This window comes from Pogoniulus pusillus, chromosome 2 (assembly GCF_015220805.1).
Source record: "Pogoniulus pusillus isolate bPogPus1 chromosome 2, bPogPus1.pri, whole genome shotgun sequence".
Lineage (NCBI taxonomy): Eukaryota > Metazoa > Chordata > Aves > Piciformes > Lybiidae > Pogoniulus > Pogoniulus pusillus.
This window is the reverse complement of record NC_087265.1, coordinates 30586260-30599059: the sequence shown is the minus strand read 5'-3', so window position 1 is coordinate 30599059 and position 12800 is coordinate 30586260. Positions and strand designations below refer to the sequence as shown.

General features: G+C 45.2%; 1 protein-coding gene across 1 annotated transcript in view; it reads left to right on the top strand.

The window, feature by feature from the left end:
- The window catches only part of ABCA12 (ATP binding cassette subfamily A member 12), a 101068-nt gene extending 91185 nt beyond the window's left edge, over positions 1–9883 (top strand). The window contains exons 47-54 of the mRNA XM_064159084.1: positions 534–643; positions 3163–3307; positions 3453–3587; positions 4879–4982; positions 5211–5303; positions 5739–5844; positions 7009–7146; positions 8375–9883. Coding sequence (XP_064015154.1) covers positions 534–643; positions 3163–3307; positions 3453–3587; positions 4879–4982; positions 5211–5303; positions 5739–5844; positions 7009–7146; positions 8375–8494 — 951 coding nt within the window. The 3' untranslated portion in view covers positions 8495–9883. The remainder of the gene's footprint in view (positions 1–533; positions 644–3162; positions 3308–3452; positions 3588–4878; positions 4983–5210; positions 5304–5738; positions 5845–7008; positions 7147–8374) is intronic.
- The last annotated feature ends 2917 nt before the right edge of the window (positions 9884–12800 follow it).

Here is a 12800-nt window from a genome sequence, read left to right as displayed (position 1 = left end):
CTCAGCCATAAGCCAGAGATTTTTAGCGTAACGTGCTGAACTGCACTACAGGGAGCCAGTTCTTAATCTTGTTAATGCAGTGCATTAGTGAGATTATTTGACAAAAATCTTGTGTTGCATTAAGATTTTACTCATGAGAGCGCAAACCTCTCTCACCTCACTCCTACAAAGAGTTTTGCTCCTCTCAGTGGGAGGTTTCACACAAATGAGAGGATCAGGATTTGGCCTGTTAGATGAGCTCACTGCAAAAATGCACCTTGCAGTAAAAGGAATGACTCTGTTAGAGACACATCCTTGATTCTTCACCATATTAAACAAATGGCCCTAATATCAGCTGCAGTATATTGCACCATAAACAACCTCCATTATAATGTTCGTACGCTCTGCATACCTCTGCCTCACTTGCAATTCATCTTGCTCAAGAGTCCAGAGAGAAGAGGAGACAAGATGCACTGAGCACTCATCTCAGAGCAATATTTCTGCATTATAAATACAGCATGGTTACATTTCTACTTTTCTTTCCCACAACCCAGTGCTTTGGCTTGCTTGGTGTGAACGGAGCTGGAAAAACGACCATCTTTAAGATGCTGACAGGTGATATCGGAGCATCCAATGGAAGGCTGAGGATCCAGGATCATTCTGGGTATGGAGGATGTGATTTCTGGGGCAGGCGTGTGAATAAATTAGCCTGAGAGCAGTTTTTAAGTCTGGATGGCAAAGGAAAAGAAACTAAAAGGCTGAAACAGACTGAAACATTCAAAACAGAGCAAAACCAAGTACGGTAGGGAACCTCACCTTTTGAAGATGACATGAGGGCTGCATTTTGCTGTTGCACCTCTGCTCTTCTCAGTGTTATTTCTTCTACTTCATTCTGCTGACAATGCGATGACTCAGATCCTCAGCTGAGTGTGATCCCACTTCTAAGTTAGTATCTAGAGTCCAGTAGGACTGTCGCGGAGAGGAGTTTGTTTGGGGTTTGGGGAATGAAATGCGAGGCCGTATTGGAAAAGAATTTAAGAGATTTGTTACTATAAACACTAAAAATGCCCTTCCCCAAACTTATCTATAACTATCCCACGTAAGTTCTTTGTCTGCGGTTGCGAATTAAAATACAGAATGACTAAAATGAAGAGAGTCTGTGATTTGAGAGAGTTCACTGGAAGCTTGAGAGATTATTCAGTCTTTGGATTAAGTTTTGTCAGTTACTCACTGTCCGGATTCAGTTCAGAAAAGTTCTAAATATCGTGGATCAGAGCACGTTGTCTGAGATTCCACAGGTCCGGGCCAAGCTAGACGCTGGCTTCTGAAGGCTGGTGGGGATCATAGCGCTGTCTGTAACTGTGCCATCTGGAGCTGGTTGTAGCTTGGTTGCTGCGAATGCCAAGTGAGTGCTGAGCTGTGCCGTGCCGTGCGTGTGTGTGTGTGAGCAAGGGTACCAGTCAGAAGGAGAGCGAGAGCGTACCCCAAAAGGGTGCCACAACCACCCCTCAGGTAGTTGTAGACAGCAATAAGGTCACCCCTGAGCCTCCTCTTCTCCAGGCTAAACAATCCCAGCTCCCTCAGCCTCTCCTTGTAGGGCTGTGCTCAAGGCCTCTCACCAGCCTCGTCGCCCTTCTCTGGACACGCTCAAGCATCTCAACATCCCTTTTAAACTGGGAGGCCCAGAACTGAACACAGTACTCAAGGTGTGGTCTAACCAGTGCAGAGTACAGGGGCAGAATGACCTCCCTGCTCCTGCTGACCACACCATTCCTGATGCAGGCCAGGATGCCATTGGCTCTCTTGGCCACCTGGGCACACTGCTGGCTCATGTTCAGGCGGGTGTCAATCAGCACCCCCAGATCCCTCTCTGTCTGGCTGCTCTCCAGCCACTCCGACCCTAGCTTGTATCGCTCCATGGGGTTGTTGTGGCCAAAGTGCAGCACCCTGCACTTGGAGCTATTGAACCCCATCCCATTGGACTCTGCCCATCTGTCCAGGCGGTCAAGGTCCCAGCCTCAGGCTACGCCAGGGGAGATTTAGGCTCGAGGTGAGGAGAAAGTTCTTCACTGAGAGAGTCATTGGACACTGGAATGGGCTGCCCGGGGAGGTGGTGGAGTCGCCGTCCCTGGGGCAGTTCAAGGCAAGGTTGGATGTGGCACTTGGTGCCATGGTCTAGCCTTGAGCTCTGTGGTAAAGGGTTGGACTTGATGATCTATGAGGTCTCTTCCAACCCTGATGATACTGTGATACTAGCAAGGCAGGGTAACAAGCAAAAAGGATGTGCTCAATTAAGGCAAATGCAGCATCTTTTATAGTGTTTCAGAAGAGGTGTGGTAACCAAACTCGGGCGAACATACGTGAACAATACAGATTGGTTCAAAGTTATAATTAATTCACACATTGGCTAATTTTTACCAAAAACAACCTGTGGAACCACCCAGGGGTCAGCCCCCAACAGGTGTGCGTAGGTGCTCGCAATGTCTGAAACCCCAAGGTCTTCTTCCCAAAACAATAGCCTATGTTTACAGTTTCTGCCCTTCTGGGGGAGAAATCTTCCCAGAGGCTGTAAGGGCTGCTGGGACAGCAGCTGTCATCATGCAGGCAGATGAAAGCACTGTTTTGACTTCTCGATGGAAGGCCTTGAGCCACAATTCTGTCCAAATGAGGGTTTTGCAAGAGGGCTCTGCTACCCTCCACCACAAGGACCCATCTCAAAGTGCTGTTTTAGAGGAGTAGATTTGGTGGCAGCTGTGCCATCTGAAGTGTTGGTGGTAACTGGAGAGTGACATGCAAGACATTGTGACTAACAGACGTTGTAAATACAAATCTTCCTTTGTAGAACTGAGAGCCTAGAAGCTGAAGGTCTGCAAATTCATAGCATTTCCCTTCAGGATTTGGAGAATCATGGAATCATAGCACAGTAGGGGTTGAAAAGGACCTCTTGAGATCATTGAGCCCAACCTCATTGCCAAAGAGGATCACCTAAGGTCACACAGGAACCTGTTCAGGCAGGTTTGGAAAGTCTCCAGAGACGGAGACTCCACAACCTCTCTAGGCAGGCTCTTCTAGTGCTCAAGCAGGAGGTAGGAAGGCAGAGAAGGGTTTTTCTCTCTCTTGTATGACTCCAGAGTCATTGGCCACTCAGTGTGTTGAAAATGACTTGCTGACTTCCTTTCACAGGTCCTTGAATGACATTAATGAGGCCCACTGGTCACTCTTTGGCTACTGCCCTCAAGAAGATGCCTTGGATGACTTGCTGACAGTGGAAGAGCATATGTATTACTATGCTAGGCTCCATGGTATTCCAGAGAGAGAGATCAAAGGAGTGAGTAACGCTGAGGCTTGGCTTAAAACACTTTCCTGTTATCAAGAGACTTTACACGGATTTGATTAGTCTTTCAGTAAATTGATATGTGTATAGTAATTTATGCCTGGATGCTGTTGTGCAAGCAGTCCTTGTGCTCCCTTAGGTTGTACTCCAGCTTCTCCACCGGTTGAATCTGATGGCCTACAAGGACAGAGTCACCTCTATGTGCAGTTATGGCACCAACAGAAAATTATCGACTGCTCTGGCTCTCATTGGGAATCCATCAATTCTGCTGCTGGTGAGAAACAGGACCCTTCTTTAGGGGAAAGATGAGCAAATCTTTGGGCTGTCAGGGGTATTTTGACACCCTAGCAATACCTCTTTGGGTGCAGCTCATAGGACATTCCCCAAATGCCCCTACTTAGCCAGACAACACATGCATCAGAGGAAAGTTTAGACTCCAGCAAGCACACCAATTTTCTTGGAGGGCATGACAGTGACGAGTCCACTGGTTAGCATCTTTAAAGGGTCAAAACCCGAGCCTCTATTTGCCAGTTCCCACCTCTTCCCTGCTTTTTTTGTGTCAACTAACATGCACAGTCTTGGAGGAAAATCAACACTCAAGGCTTCCAAATCTGTAGGAGAGCAAATGAGCAATTTTCCTCCAATTAGAACATAAAACTGCTTTTCTAGGTTTGGCTTCCTCTTTTGTCTTTGAACTTTCCAGTTCTTCCAGGAGATTACACCTTTTTGTGCAGTTTTTCCATGTGCTGTGTTTTGAATCTGTGTAGTGCTCCCTGAGCAGGTTTCCTGATATTAGTTTTGATACCCAGTGGACATATATGTCCCTTTCTCCAGCTTATAATGAGACCAGCACTCCTGCCTTTGCTTCTGACCATACACATCAGCACTCTGTTGTTGTGAGATTAAAAAATAGTAAATTAAAAAATCAATAAAAATCAGAAGGTGAAGAAAATTCCTCCAAGTTACCTGAATCCAAGCTGGTTTACTGCTACCTTACATAAAGCCTTATCCTCAGCAACAATTTGTCAATCAGAAGTTGGCTAACAATTTTATCAGCAATGCATGAGAGAGTAGAACATCCTTCATCTCTGGCTTCCTGCCTCTCTAAAAGAAGAAACGAAGCACTTGCTTTGTCAGCATGAGGAGGCAAAACACAGGTGCACATGGGAACCAAGTGCCACTTGATAGCTTCTTGCCTGTGGTGTTTGTGGAGATTTGAACAAACATGGTATGAAATGCACAGTAGAGCTGATCCCAGCCAGTCAGTTCCTCTAGAGTCTAATGGAGGCATTCCCACCAGTCACCAGTGCAGCTGCTCAGCTCCAAAGGGTACTGAGGATGGAGGTCATAGACAAGTAGCCTTGCTGCTTCTTGAAGGGACAGTAGGATGTCTCTGTCAAATCCATGACACAAATAATGATAATCCTTCTCCCAGATGAATGTGTGGTCTCCTGTGGGTCCTTACTAGCAAACATAGCTCTAAATGGTGAGCCTAAAAAGAGCACAAGTGTAAGGAAGATCGGATTGTGAGTGCAGGTTCACATTCAGTCCTGTCTTTCCAACAGGATGAACCAAGCTCTGGAATGGATCCGAATGCTAAACGCCACCTTTGGAAAATCATCAGTGAGGAAGTGCAGAACAAGTGCTCAGTGATACTCACATCCCACAGGTAGGGCTGGTTAGGGTCTGCTAGGGGTATGGAGAGACCCCTTCTTCACCCTGTTTGGTCTTTGCAGAATTTCAGGCAGCAAGCTGTGACAGGTTTGGGAGTTTGTTGTGGTTGCTCACAGAGATCTACAACACTTTAGGGAAGAGCAGTGCTGTTCTAGTTACTAAAATATCTATTTCTCTATGTCTCTCAGTGACTTAGTAGTGAGTTTCTTGGTTGGTTTTTCAGCATGGAAGAATGTGAAGCCCTCTGTACCAGGCTGGCTATTATGGTGAATGGGAGTTTTCAGTGCATTGGCTCTTTGCAGCACATCAAGAGCAGGTCAGTAAAATGTACCTATATCACTTCTACAGGACAGCAGATGGAGTTAGCTTTGAGGACTCAGAAAATGAGATCATTGTTACCAGGCCATCAGAATAATGTCATTTTCTGATTTGTTTTTATGACACCATTGAAATTCTGTGTTAACTAATGCACTTGCTACTCTCTCCCAGCCCTTCTTTCCCAGAGGTGTGTTCCCCAAAGCAATCTGTTCACTGCTGAAAATGTGAAATGCATGTTGGGGTTGAGTTCCAGTTTTATTAGTTATCACAATAGCTTGGCTTCTTATTAAGTTTCACTGCAAGTTAAAATCCCTGACCCTGTTCAAGCTGCACTCTGCTTGGATTAAATTTCCCCAAAGAGTCTATGCAGCACTCTCAAAGGATTTTCTTTATCTGTTTCTTTTTCCTAATTGCAGTTTTCTTTTTCCCCTAGGTTTGGAAGAGGATTCACTGTGAAGATGCATTTAAACAGCAACACAGTTTGCACTGAGGCACTGACAGAGTTCATGAAGTCACACTTTCCAAATACGTGCCTGAAGGTAATCAGGACAAATAGTTTCAGAGGAGGGTCTCTCAATCCCTTCAAATTAACCAGGAGGAGGAAATCTTGTAACATACTATGCACATAGATCTATGCTCTTAAAATGTAAGGAATTCATACACATGCACTTTGTCAGTGCAATCAGCAATACTGCCCAAGGGCTGGAGCCCCCAGGGTCCTTGGTAGCTTAACTTCATCCATACAGCTACAGTTATCTTATAACACAGCTGTTGGATGACTCTCTGCCCCTGGGAATGGTCCCATGGAAGCCTGGACTGCATGGTGACACACTTCATGCAATAGGTAATGAGATGGTCAGATGCTTCCAGTCATTCAGTGGGTAATGAGATGGTCAGGTGCCTCCAACAACTGAATAACTGCAACACCAGAGTAAATGAGTCACAAATGCCATCCGTTGTCCGTAACCCAATCTCTGCATTAATCACAGTGGGAGACGTGGAGCTGAAAAATGTTATGGCTACCCTCAAGCTTTCAGCTCTAGGCCTTAATGACCACCTCCAAGTTACAAACCCCACAAGAACTGCCAACATGGAGACACCAGTCAACAGCAGATGTAGGAATGTAGAATGCAGGAGAGTTGTGGGGTGCAGGTGCAGAAGAGCTGTGGGGATGGAGTGAAGAGAATAAACAGCAGGCAGATCTTTATAATAACAAACCTTGGTTCTCACATGCAGCTGGCTAACTTATCTCAGAAGGGGTAGATAACAGACACCTTGCTAATGAGAAAAACAAGGTGTGGTTTATGCTGATGGAGTGGGTTGTCCTTGACTAATTATGCTAACGTGTAGGCGTGTGCTCTCCTGGCTGAGTGCTTATATACTCGGGCTGTATGTAATAAAGTGTCTCTAGCATAATTCACATTGAATCATCTGGAGTCCTTTGTAGCTAGACCTCTGATCACATTGGTCCACAGGCCCGGCTGTGGTTCCCATGCCAAGCAGAGATTTATGAGCAGCACCATGCTGCAACAAGCAGATAATAACATTCTTTGCCTTTGGAAGACAGAAGGCGAAAACACACCCTAGGCCCCTTCTTTCTCCCATGGTTCAGCCCCTCTTTGCTTTTGTTCTCAGCTATGAGATTTGTTGGATGCTTATAGGCCACGACTCTTAACTTCAGCTCATCCTTCCTGTTCCCACAGGATCGGCATTTCAACATGGTGGAGTATCACGTTCCAATCTCTGCAGGAGGAGTAGCAAATATATTTGATCTCCTGGAAGCCAGCAAAGCAGCCTTCAATATCAGGCACTTCTCAGTGAGCCAAACAACGTTAGAGGAGGTAAGGAATTAAAGATGTGTGGCCATCCATTTAAAACTGTTAACAGGAGAGCAGACTGATGGTTGCACATAAAGGACGGCTGCACACAATAGACTACATTCTGAAAGGGATTTCCATCTATATCCCTCCTGGGGACACTTTATCAGCAGTACTGCCTCCAGCTATCTCTGCTGGTGCTCAGAAACACAGACAGAAAGCTGCCTGTAGCATGAAGGATCTGTTTTTCCCTCTGTAACTGCTGATTTCAGCAGCCTCTTGGGTGTGGATGAAGGGCAGGGCTCATACCCAAGTCCAGTGCTAGGCGTTCCACCAGTCCTGCAAATCTGCTTGATTTCCCTCTTTCCTGTACAGTGTGTAGCTTGTAAGTTCATTTAGCATTGCCCCAAACTTAGCTTTCTGTTTAAGTTCCTTCCATTTTCCCTTGGAAGGACATTTCCACTGGCATTAAAACCTTGTAGGAAACACACCAGCTGAAGGGTTGCCGAAAGGACTACGCAGAAGAAATCAGCCTGTTAAGCATCAGCATTGGATACATTAGGTCTGTCCCAGAGAGAGAAGCAAAGACTGCATCCTTGTAATCCTATAAACTGTTAAAGGGCAGTCTGGGGGAGGAGGGAAGGAAGTCCTCCACACTGGTTTAATAAGGGGCAATGGCTGTGAGAGAAATAAGCATGCAAACCACAGGAAGGCCCGGGTGATGTTTTGTGGGAGGACAGCTTGGATTTGTGTGTATGCAAATGTGATTGCAGGTAGTGTTCTAGTAAGAGCATTTTATGTATTCACTAGAGATTGTTCAAAGGAAGGCTGTTACATGTGATTATATATACACCTATCTATATGAGATGCAGTTCTGCATGCACAGATGTCAATTACATAGAGACAGATGGGTTTATAAAGTAATAATATAGCTGTGATCAAACTGAGCCACCACACGGGTATTACCTTGCTGCCACTTTTGAAACACGAGCTGCAGGACAATTAGGTTTTGTGCAGGAATCTGTACCTTTGCACCTCGGGGGTTGATTCAGCAGAACAGGAGTGCACTTCCATTTATTTATATTAGCCCATGGAAGCCAAACATTTGCAATTCTCAAATTCAGTGCCAATCCCTTCCTGAGCTTGCTCTCCAGGCTAACAGTCAAATGAACAACCATTCCTCTTTTGTATTCACTCATATCATAAATTATTTATACTGTCACATCCTGAATGTTTTCCTTTCAACTTCTAGGTTTTCATCAACTTCGCTAAAGATCAGGCAGATCCTGATGGTGCAGATGCAGGTCCTGATGTGACATTGGACAATTCTGACACAAGCAGCCAAGTTAGCACCATAAGCTCCATCTACTGAAGGGACCCAAGCAAAGAAGATCATAGAAGCTGGGGAAAAAAAAAATCTGATAACTCCTCAGGGTTTCTTGCAGCCCTGTTTTCTGTGATGCTGGAATGTTGGGTATAAAATGTCCCATATTCTTAAAATGCTCTTTTTAAAATATGCACTTATTTTGTCACTAGGAACATGACAGGCATTTAAGACTGGCATTTGGTTACAAATCAGATGGCTCTTTTCACAGATTCCTCTATTTTTTTCCCAAGTTCTTGTTTTATGGTCACTTTAATGCCTATGAGGACTTAGTTGACATTACCCGCTGTTCATGGCCATTTGCTTAAAGCAGAGATGGCCTTGAATGAGCAGAGGAGCTGTTGGTTGGCAGTGCAGGATGTTTGACAAAAAAGCAGCCCTGTGGCTGCACTCTCTAAAAGCTCACACTCCACTCCTTGCTCAGGAACAGACTTTCTGGGTGATCATGGGAAAGTTACTCGGCCCTGACAGGCTCCCCACGGGTGCAGTAGGGTGCTTGGCCTTGCCCTACCTCATGGGGGTGCTGTAAGGACCTAGTGTTACACGCTGAGAGTCATATATGCTGTTGGTGGAGGTGATGACATAAAGCTTATCTGTATCTGTCAATTATGTCAGTACTAATATAATTATTTCAAAAGCCAGCACTTCCCCATGGTTTTGGTTTGTTCCTCTAGTTTATTCCAGCTCTATGCAACAGCTCAAGTGTTGCAACCTCCCATCTCAGGCCATTCCTGACTCTTGGCATCCAACAGAAGGTCACTGTACCAACCAGCCTCTTCCTCATTTCGGCTGGTGTTCAGGGTTTCTCTGTTGCAGCAGAATGGTCAAAGGCAGGTATGTTTGTTGAACCCTCTGATATGAAGTTTGCTCCATAAGACTGTGTTTCCCTGAGCAGAGTAAAAGCAGTGAAGATCTTGTTCAGAAAACCTCTCTCTCTCAGGCTTTCTGCTTCCTTTCCAGTGACCTGCTTCCTTAACACCTGAGTGGTGGCTGCCCCCATAACTCCAGAGCTGTGTTTTCATACATAATAACACATAGAACTTCTCCTTCAAAGACTCTGCTGTTGGCTTTAAATGAGATCTCTGCCTGCCTTTGAGCAGCAACCCCCCAGTAGATGAGTTCAGCACACCAGCATGCACACATCCTGCTTTCTGAATAGATAGAACAGTTTAGCATTACTCTTCATTGCATGTATCAGCACAAGGCCTCAAAGTCTCAGTTTTGGGTCAGAGCATTGATGTACATGGTGCTATTCAAGCACATAACCAACTTAAACTCTTTGAGCTCAATAAACTGTGTTGCTGGTAAAAGAAATTTGCTGACCAAGTCAGGTCGTACTCACCTTGTCAGACCTGGGAAAGCACTCACAGCACTTGGGTTGGGTTCACATACACAGTTCCTGACAGAGGGATGGGTTCTTTCCTGCTTCTTTCCCCTCCTCAAAGCTAATTTGAGCCAAAGGAAAATTGAGATGAAAGCTGCAATGACACCTCTTTCTCACCTTGACCATCAGAGGAACTTTAGTAGCTCAGTTCCCATTTGATGTTGAGGCTTGCTGATACAATCACACAAGGAATAAGTACTTTAAATATCAAGGGTGTTTGGGATTTTACAATGGGACACTGAAGTTCAGAGTTTAGCTGCTGCAAGGAGGTCAGTTTCTCCTTGATCTTTGTGTAAATTTCTTACTGATGGCAGGAGGAATTTTGTTATGGATTGAAGGCATTGTCAAGCCCTGAATTATGCCTTAACCTGCTGCCTGTAATTAAAAATGGAATCCAGCTTCTTTCCAGAATGCATTTGACACCTGCAATTTATAAGTAACTGAAAAAAAAGCTGCCCAGACATTCATTGTAGCTTCTATTATGTCTCCAGCTCTGCAAAAGTTCTTCTTTCCCCCTCCTCATTTTCATTGCATATCTTATACAGATCACAGTATAAAATTAAACTTTCTGTAATGGAGGGCTTCTGCTCCCTGCAAAGGACTCAGAGCATGAATGCCAATGATTTAAATGCAGCCTTGTAGTACCAGTCAGAGTATTATTTTATGTCAATGGCTTTGTAACTGCCAGTGAAAGATGGATCTCCAGACTCTGTCCAGATGTACTTTACATTTAATTGAGGAAGACTGATACAAAGCAATTCTTTTGTCCCTTTAGAGCCTACTAATCAGAAAAAAAAAAAAAAAAAAAGAAAGAAAAACAAAGAAAAAAAGTGATTCATAGGAATACAGAAAACTTCATCAAGTTGCAATTTAATTGGGGAAAATAAAAGTGTTTTGATTTTTCTCTTAAAAAAAATTGCCTACTTGGAGTTTTCACCCAATTCTGGCATTAATAGAAACATCTGCTTTACGTGAAATGTGCCACAGCCATGATATACCCTCCCCATTTTCACTTGCAGGTAGAAATAAAACATCTGCTCTTGCAATCAGGTCTGTGGGTATTGGTCCAAACAAGCCAAAGTTTACAGGCTTGAGGGAATTTAATTGAAACCTGGGGAGAAGCAGTTACAACCGATTAGGGGGTTGAAGCATCTGGCAGGGAGGTTGTATATAACCTCACCAGGGGCTGAATTACCTCTTGTGCCACCTAATGAATATCCCTGCTGCCTGCAGAGCCTCATAGATTCAACCTGTCCTTTTCAGAGGTAAAACAACCCCTAGGCTTGATTCCAGGGCAAAGAAAATATGGCAGCTAATACTATCCTGCCTCCAAACACCAGCACCAGGTTTCTCACCACCCTTTTGTCTTCCTGAGGAGAGTTTGTTCTGCTTCCAGAAGTGGCCAGAAATACAGAACCCTGCTGAAGAAAATAACTGATAAAATCTGTTGATGAGCAGGCTGTACATATTAGTGGAAGGATGGGGACAATCTCTCTTCTTCTGTGCTTGTAGTCATCTGGGCCCCTCAATTCAAGAGAGATGTTGAGGTGCTGGAATGTGTCCAGAGAAGGGCAACAAAGCTGGTGAGGGGCCTGGAACACAAACCCTGTGAGGAGAGGCTGAGGGAGCTGGGGTTGTTTAGCCTGGAGAAGAGGAGGCTCAGGGGCAGACCTCATTGCTGTCTACAACTACCTGAAGGGACATTGTAGCCAGGTGGGGGGTGGTCTCTTCTCCCAAGCAACCAGCAATAGAACAAGGGGACACAGTCTCAAGTTGTGCTAAGGGAGGTCTAGGCTGGATGTTAGGAGGAAGTTCTTCCCAGAGAGAGTGATTTGCCATTGGAATGGGCTGCCCAGGGAGGTGGTGGAGGCACCGTCCCTGGAGGTCTTCAAGAAAAGCCTGGATGGGGCACTTGGTGCCATGGTCTATTTGACTGGATAGGGCTGGGTGATAGGTTGGACTGGATGATCTTGGAGGTCTCTTCCAACCTGGTTGGTTGATTCTATGATTCTATTTCATGATCTTCTCTCTGCTGACATATAAGCAGGTGGCCGCCGTTGTCAGCCCTCTCTGCATCTCCTCAGAAATTGTTGCTTTAGCTACTTTCAAAACCAGCCAGGCAACCAACAAGCTGGGTCCTTCCTATGGCATGAGCAGGCAGGCAAGAGCATGGAAAATGCTACCCCGGTGTCTCTAGAAGGAACATAGAAGTGTTCTGCATACTCCTGCATGCTCCTGCACATCACCTCTCCAGGAGTCAAAGGTGAATACTGCAGCCCGGAGGGAAAAACAGCTTTTCATCTCACTACTTTAATTCAATCTCACTTCAGTCACCCTAATAACCCTTGTTGGAAGCAACAGTGCTGGGCAAGCCATGACGGAGCCATCTCACAGTCTGTATGTGCTAATTGGAGCTGCATGGGCCTCGACTGAGCTTAATTTAAAAGTGCTCTAAAATACTACAGACACGAGGAAAACTCAGCATGATTGCTAAGCAAGGCCAAGGCCAGGGAGTCAAGGAAGAGGTTTGTAATTGGTGACGTGGGTGGTGAGACTGATTCAAATCAGCTTTATAATTGGAGCTGTGGACTTGAAGACAAGGATTCCAATCTTCATCCTGGATCTTCTTCATCTAGCACTTTGCATTGCTACTGAGGGCACAGTGCTTTTCCAGCCTGGGTGGCCCTAAGGCAAATGGCCACCATGGCTGGACTTGCAGGGTCAGAAAATGTCAGGCAGTGGCTGAGGAAAGCTGTCCGGAAGGGCCAACATTAAGCAATAGTTCTGTCAGCCCTGGCTGCTACTGTAAATAGAAATCCAAGGTCTATTAGGATTATTTGATCCTTTCATGAGTTGTTTTGCTACTGCATTAGCTCAGAAAACATGTTTACTGGCCAAATGCACATGTCC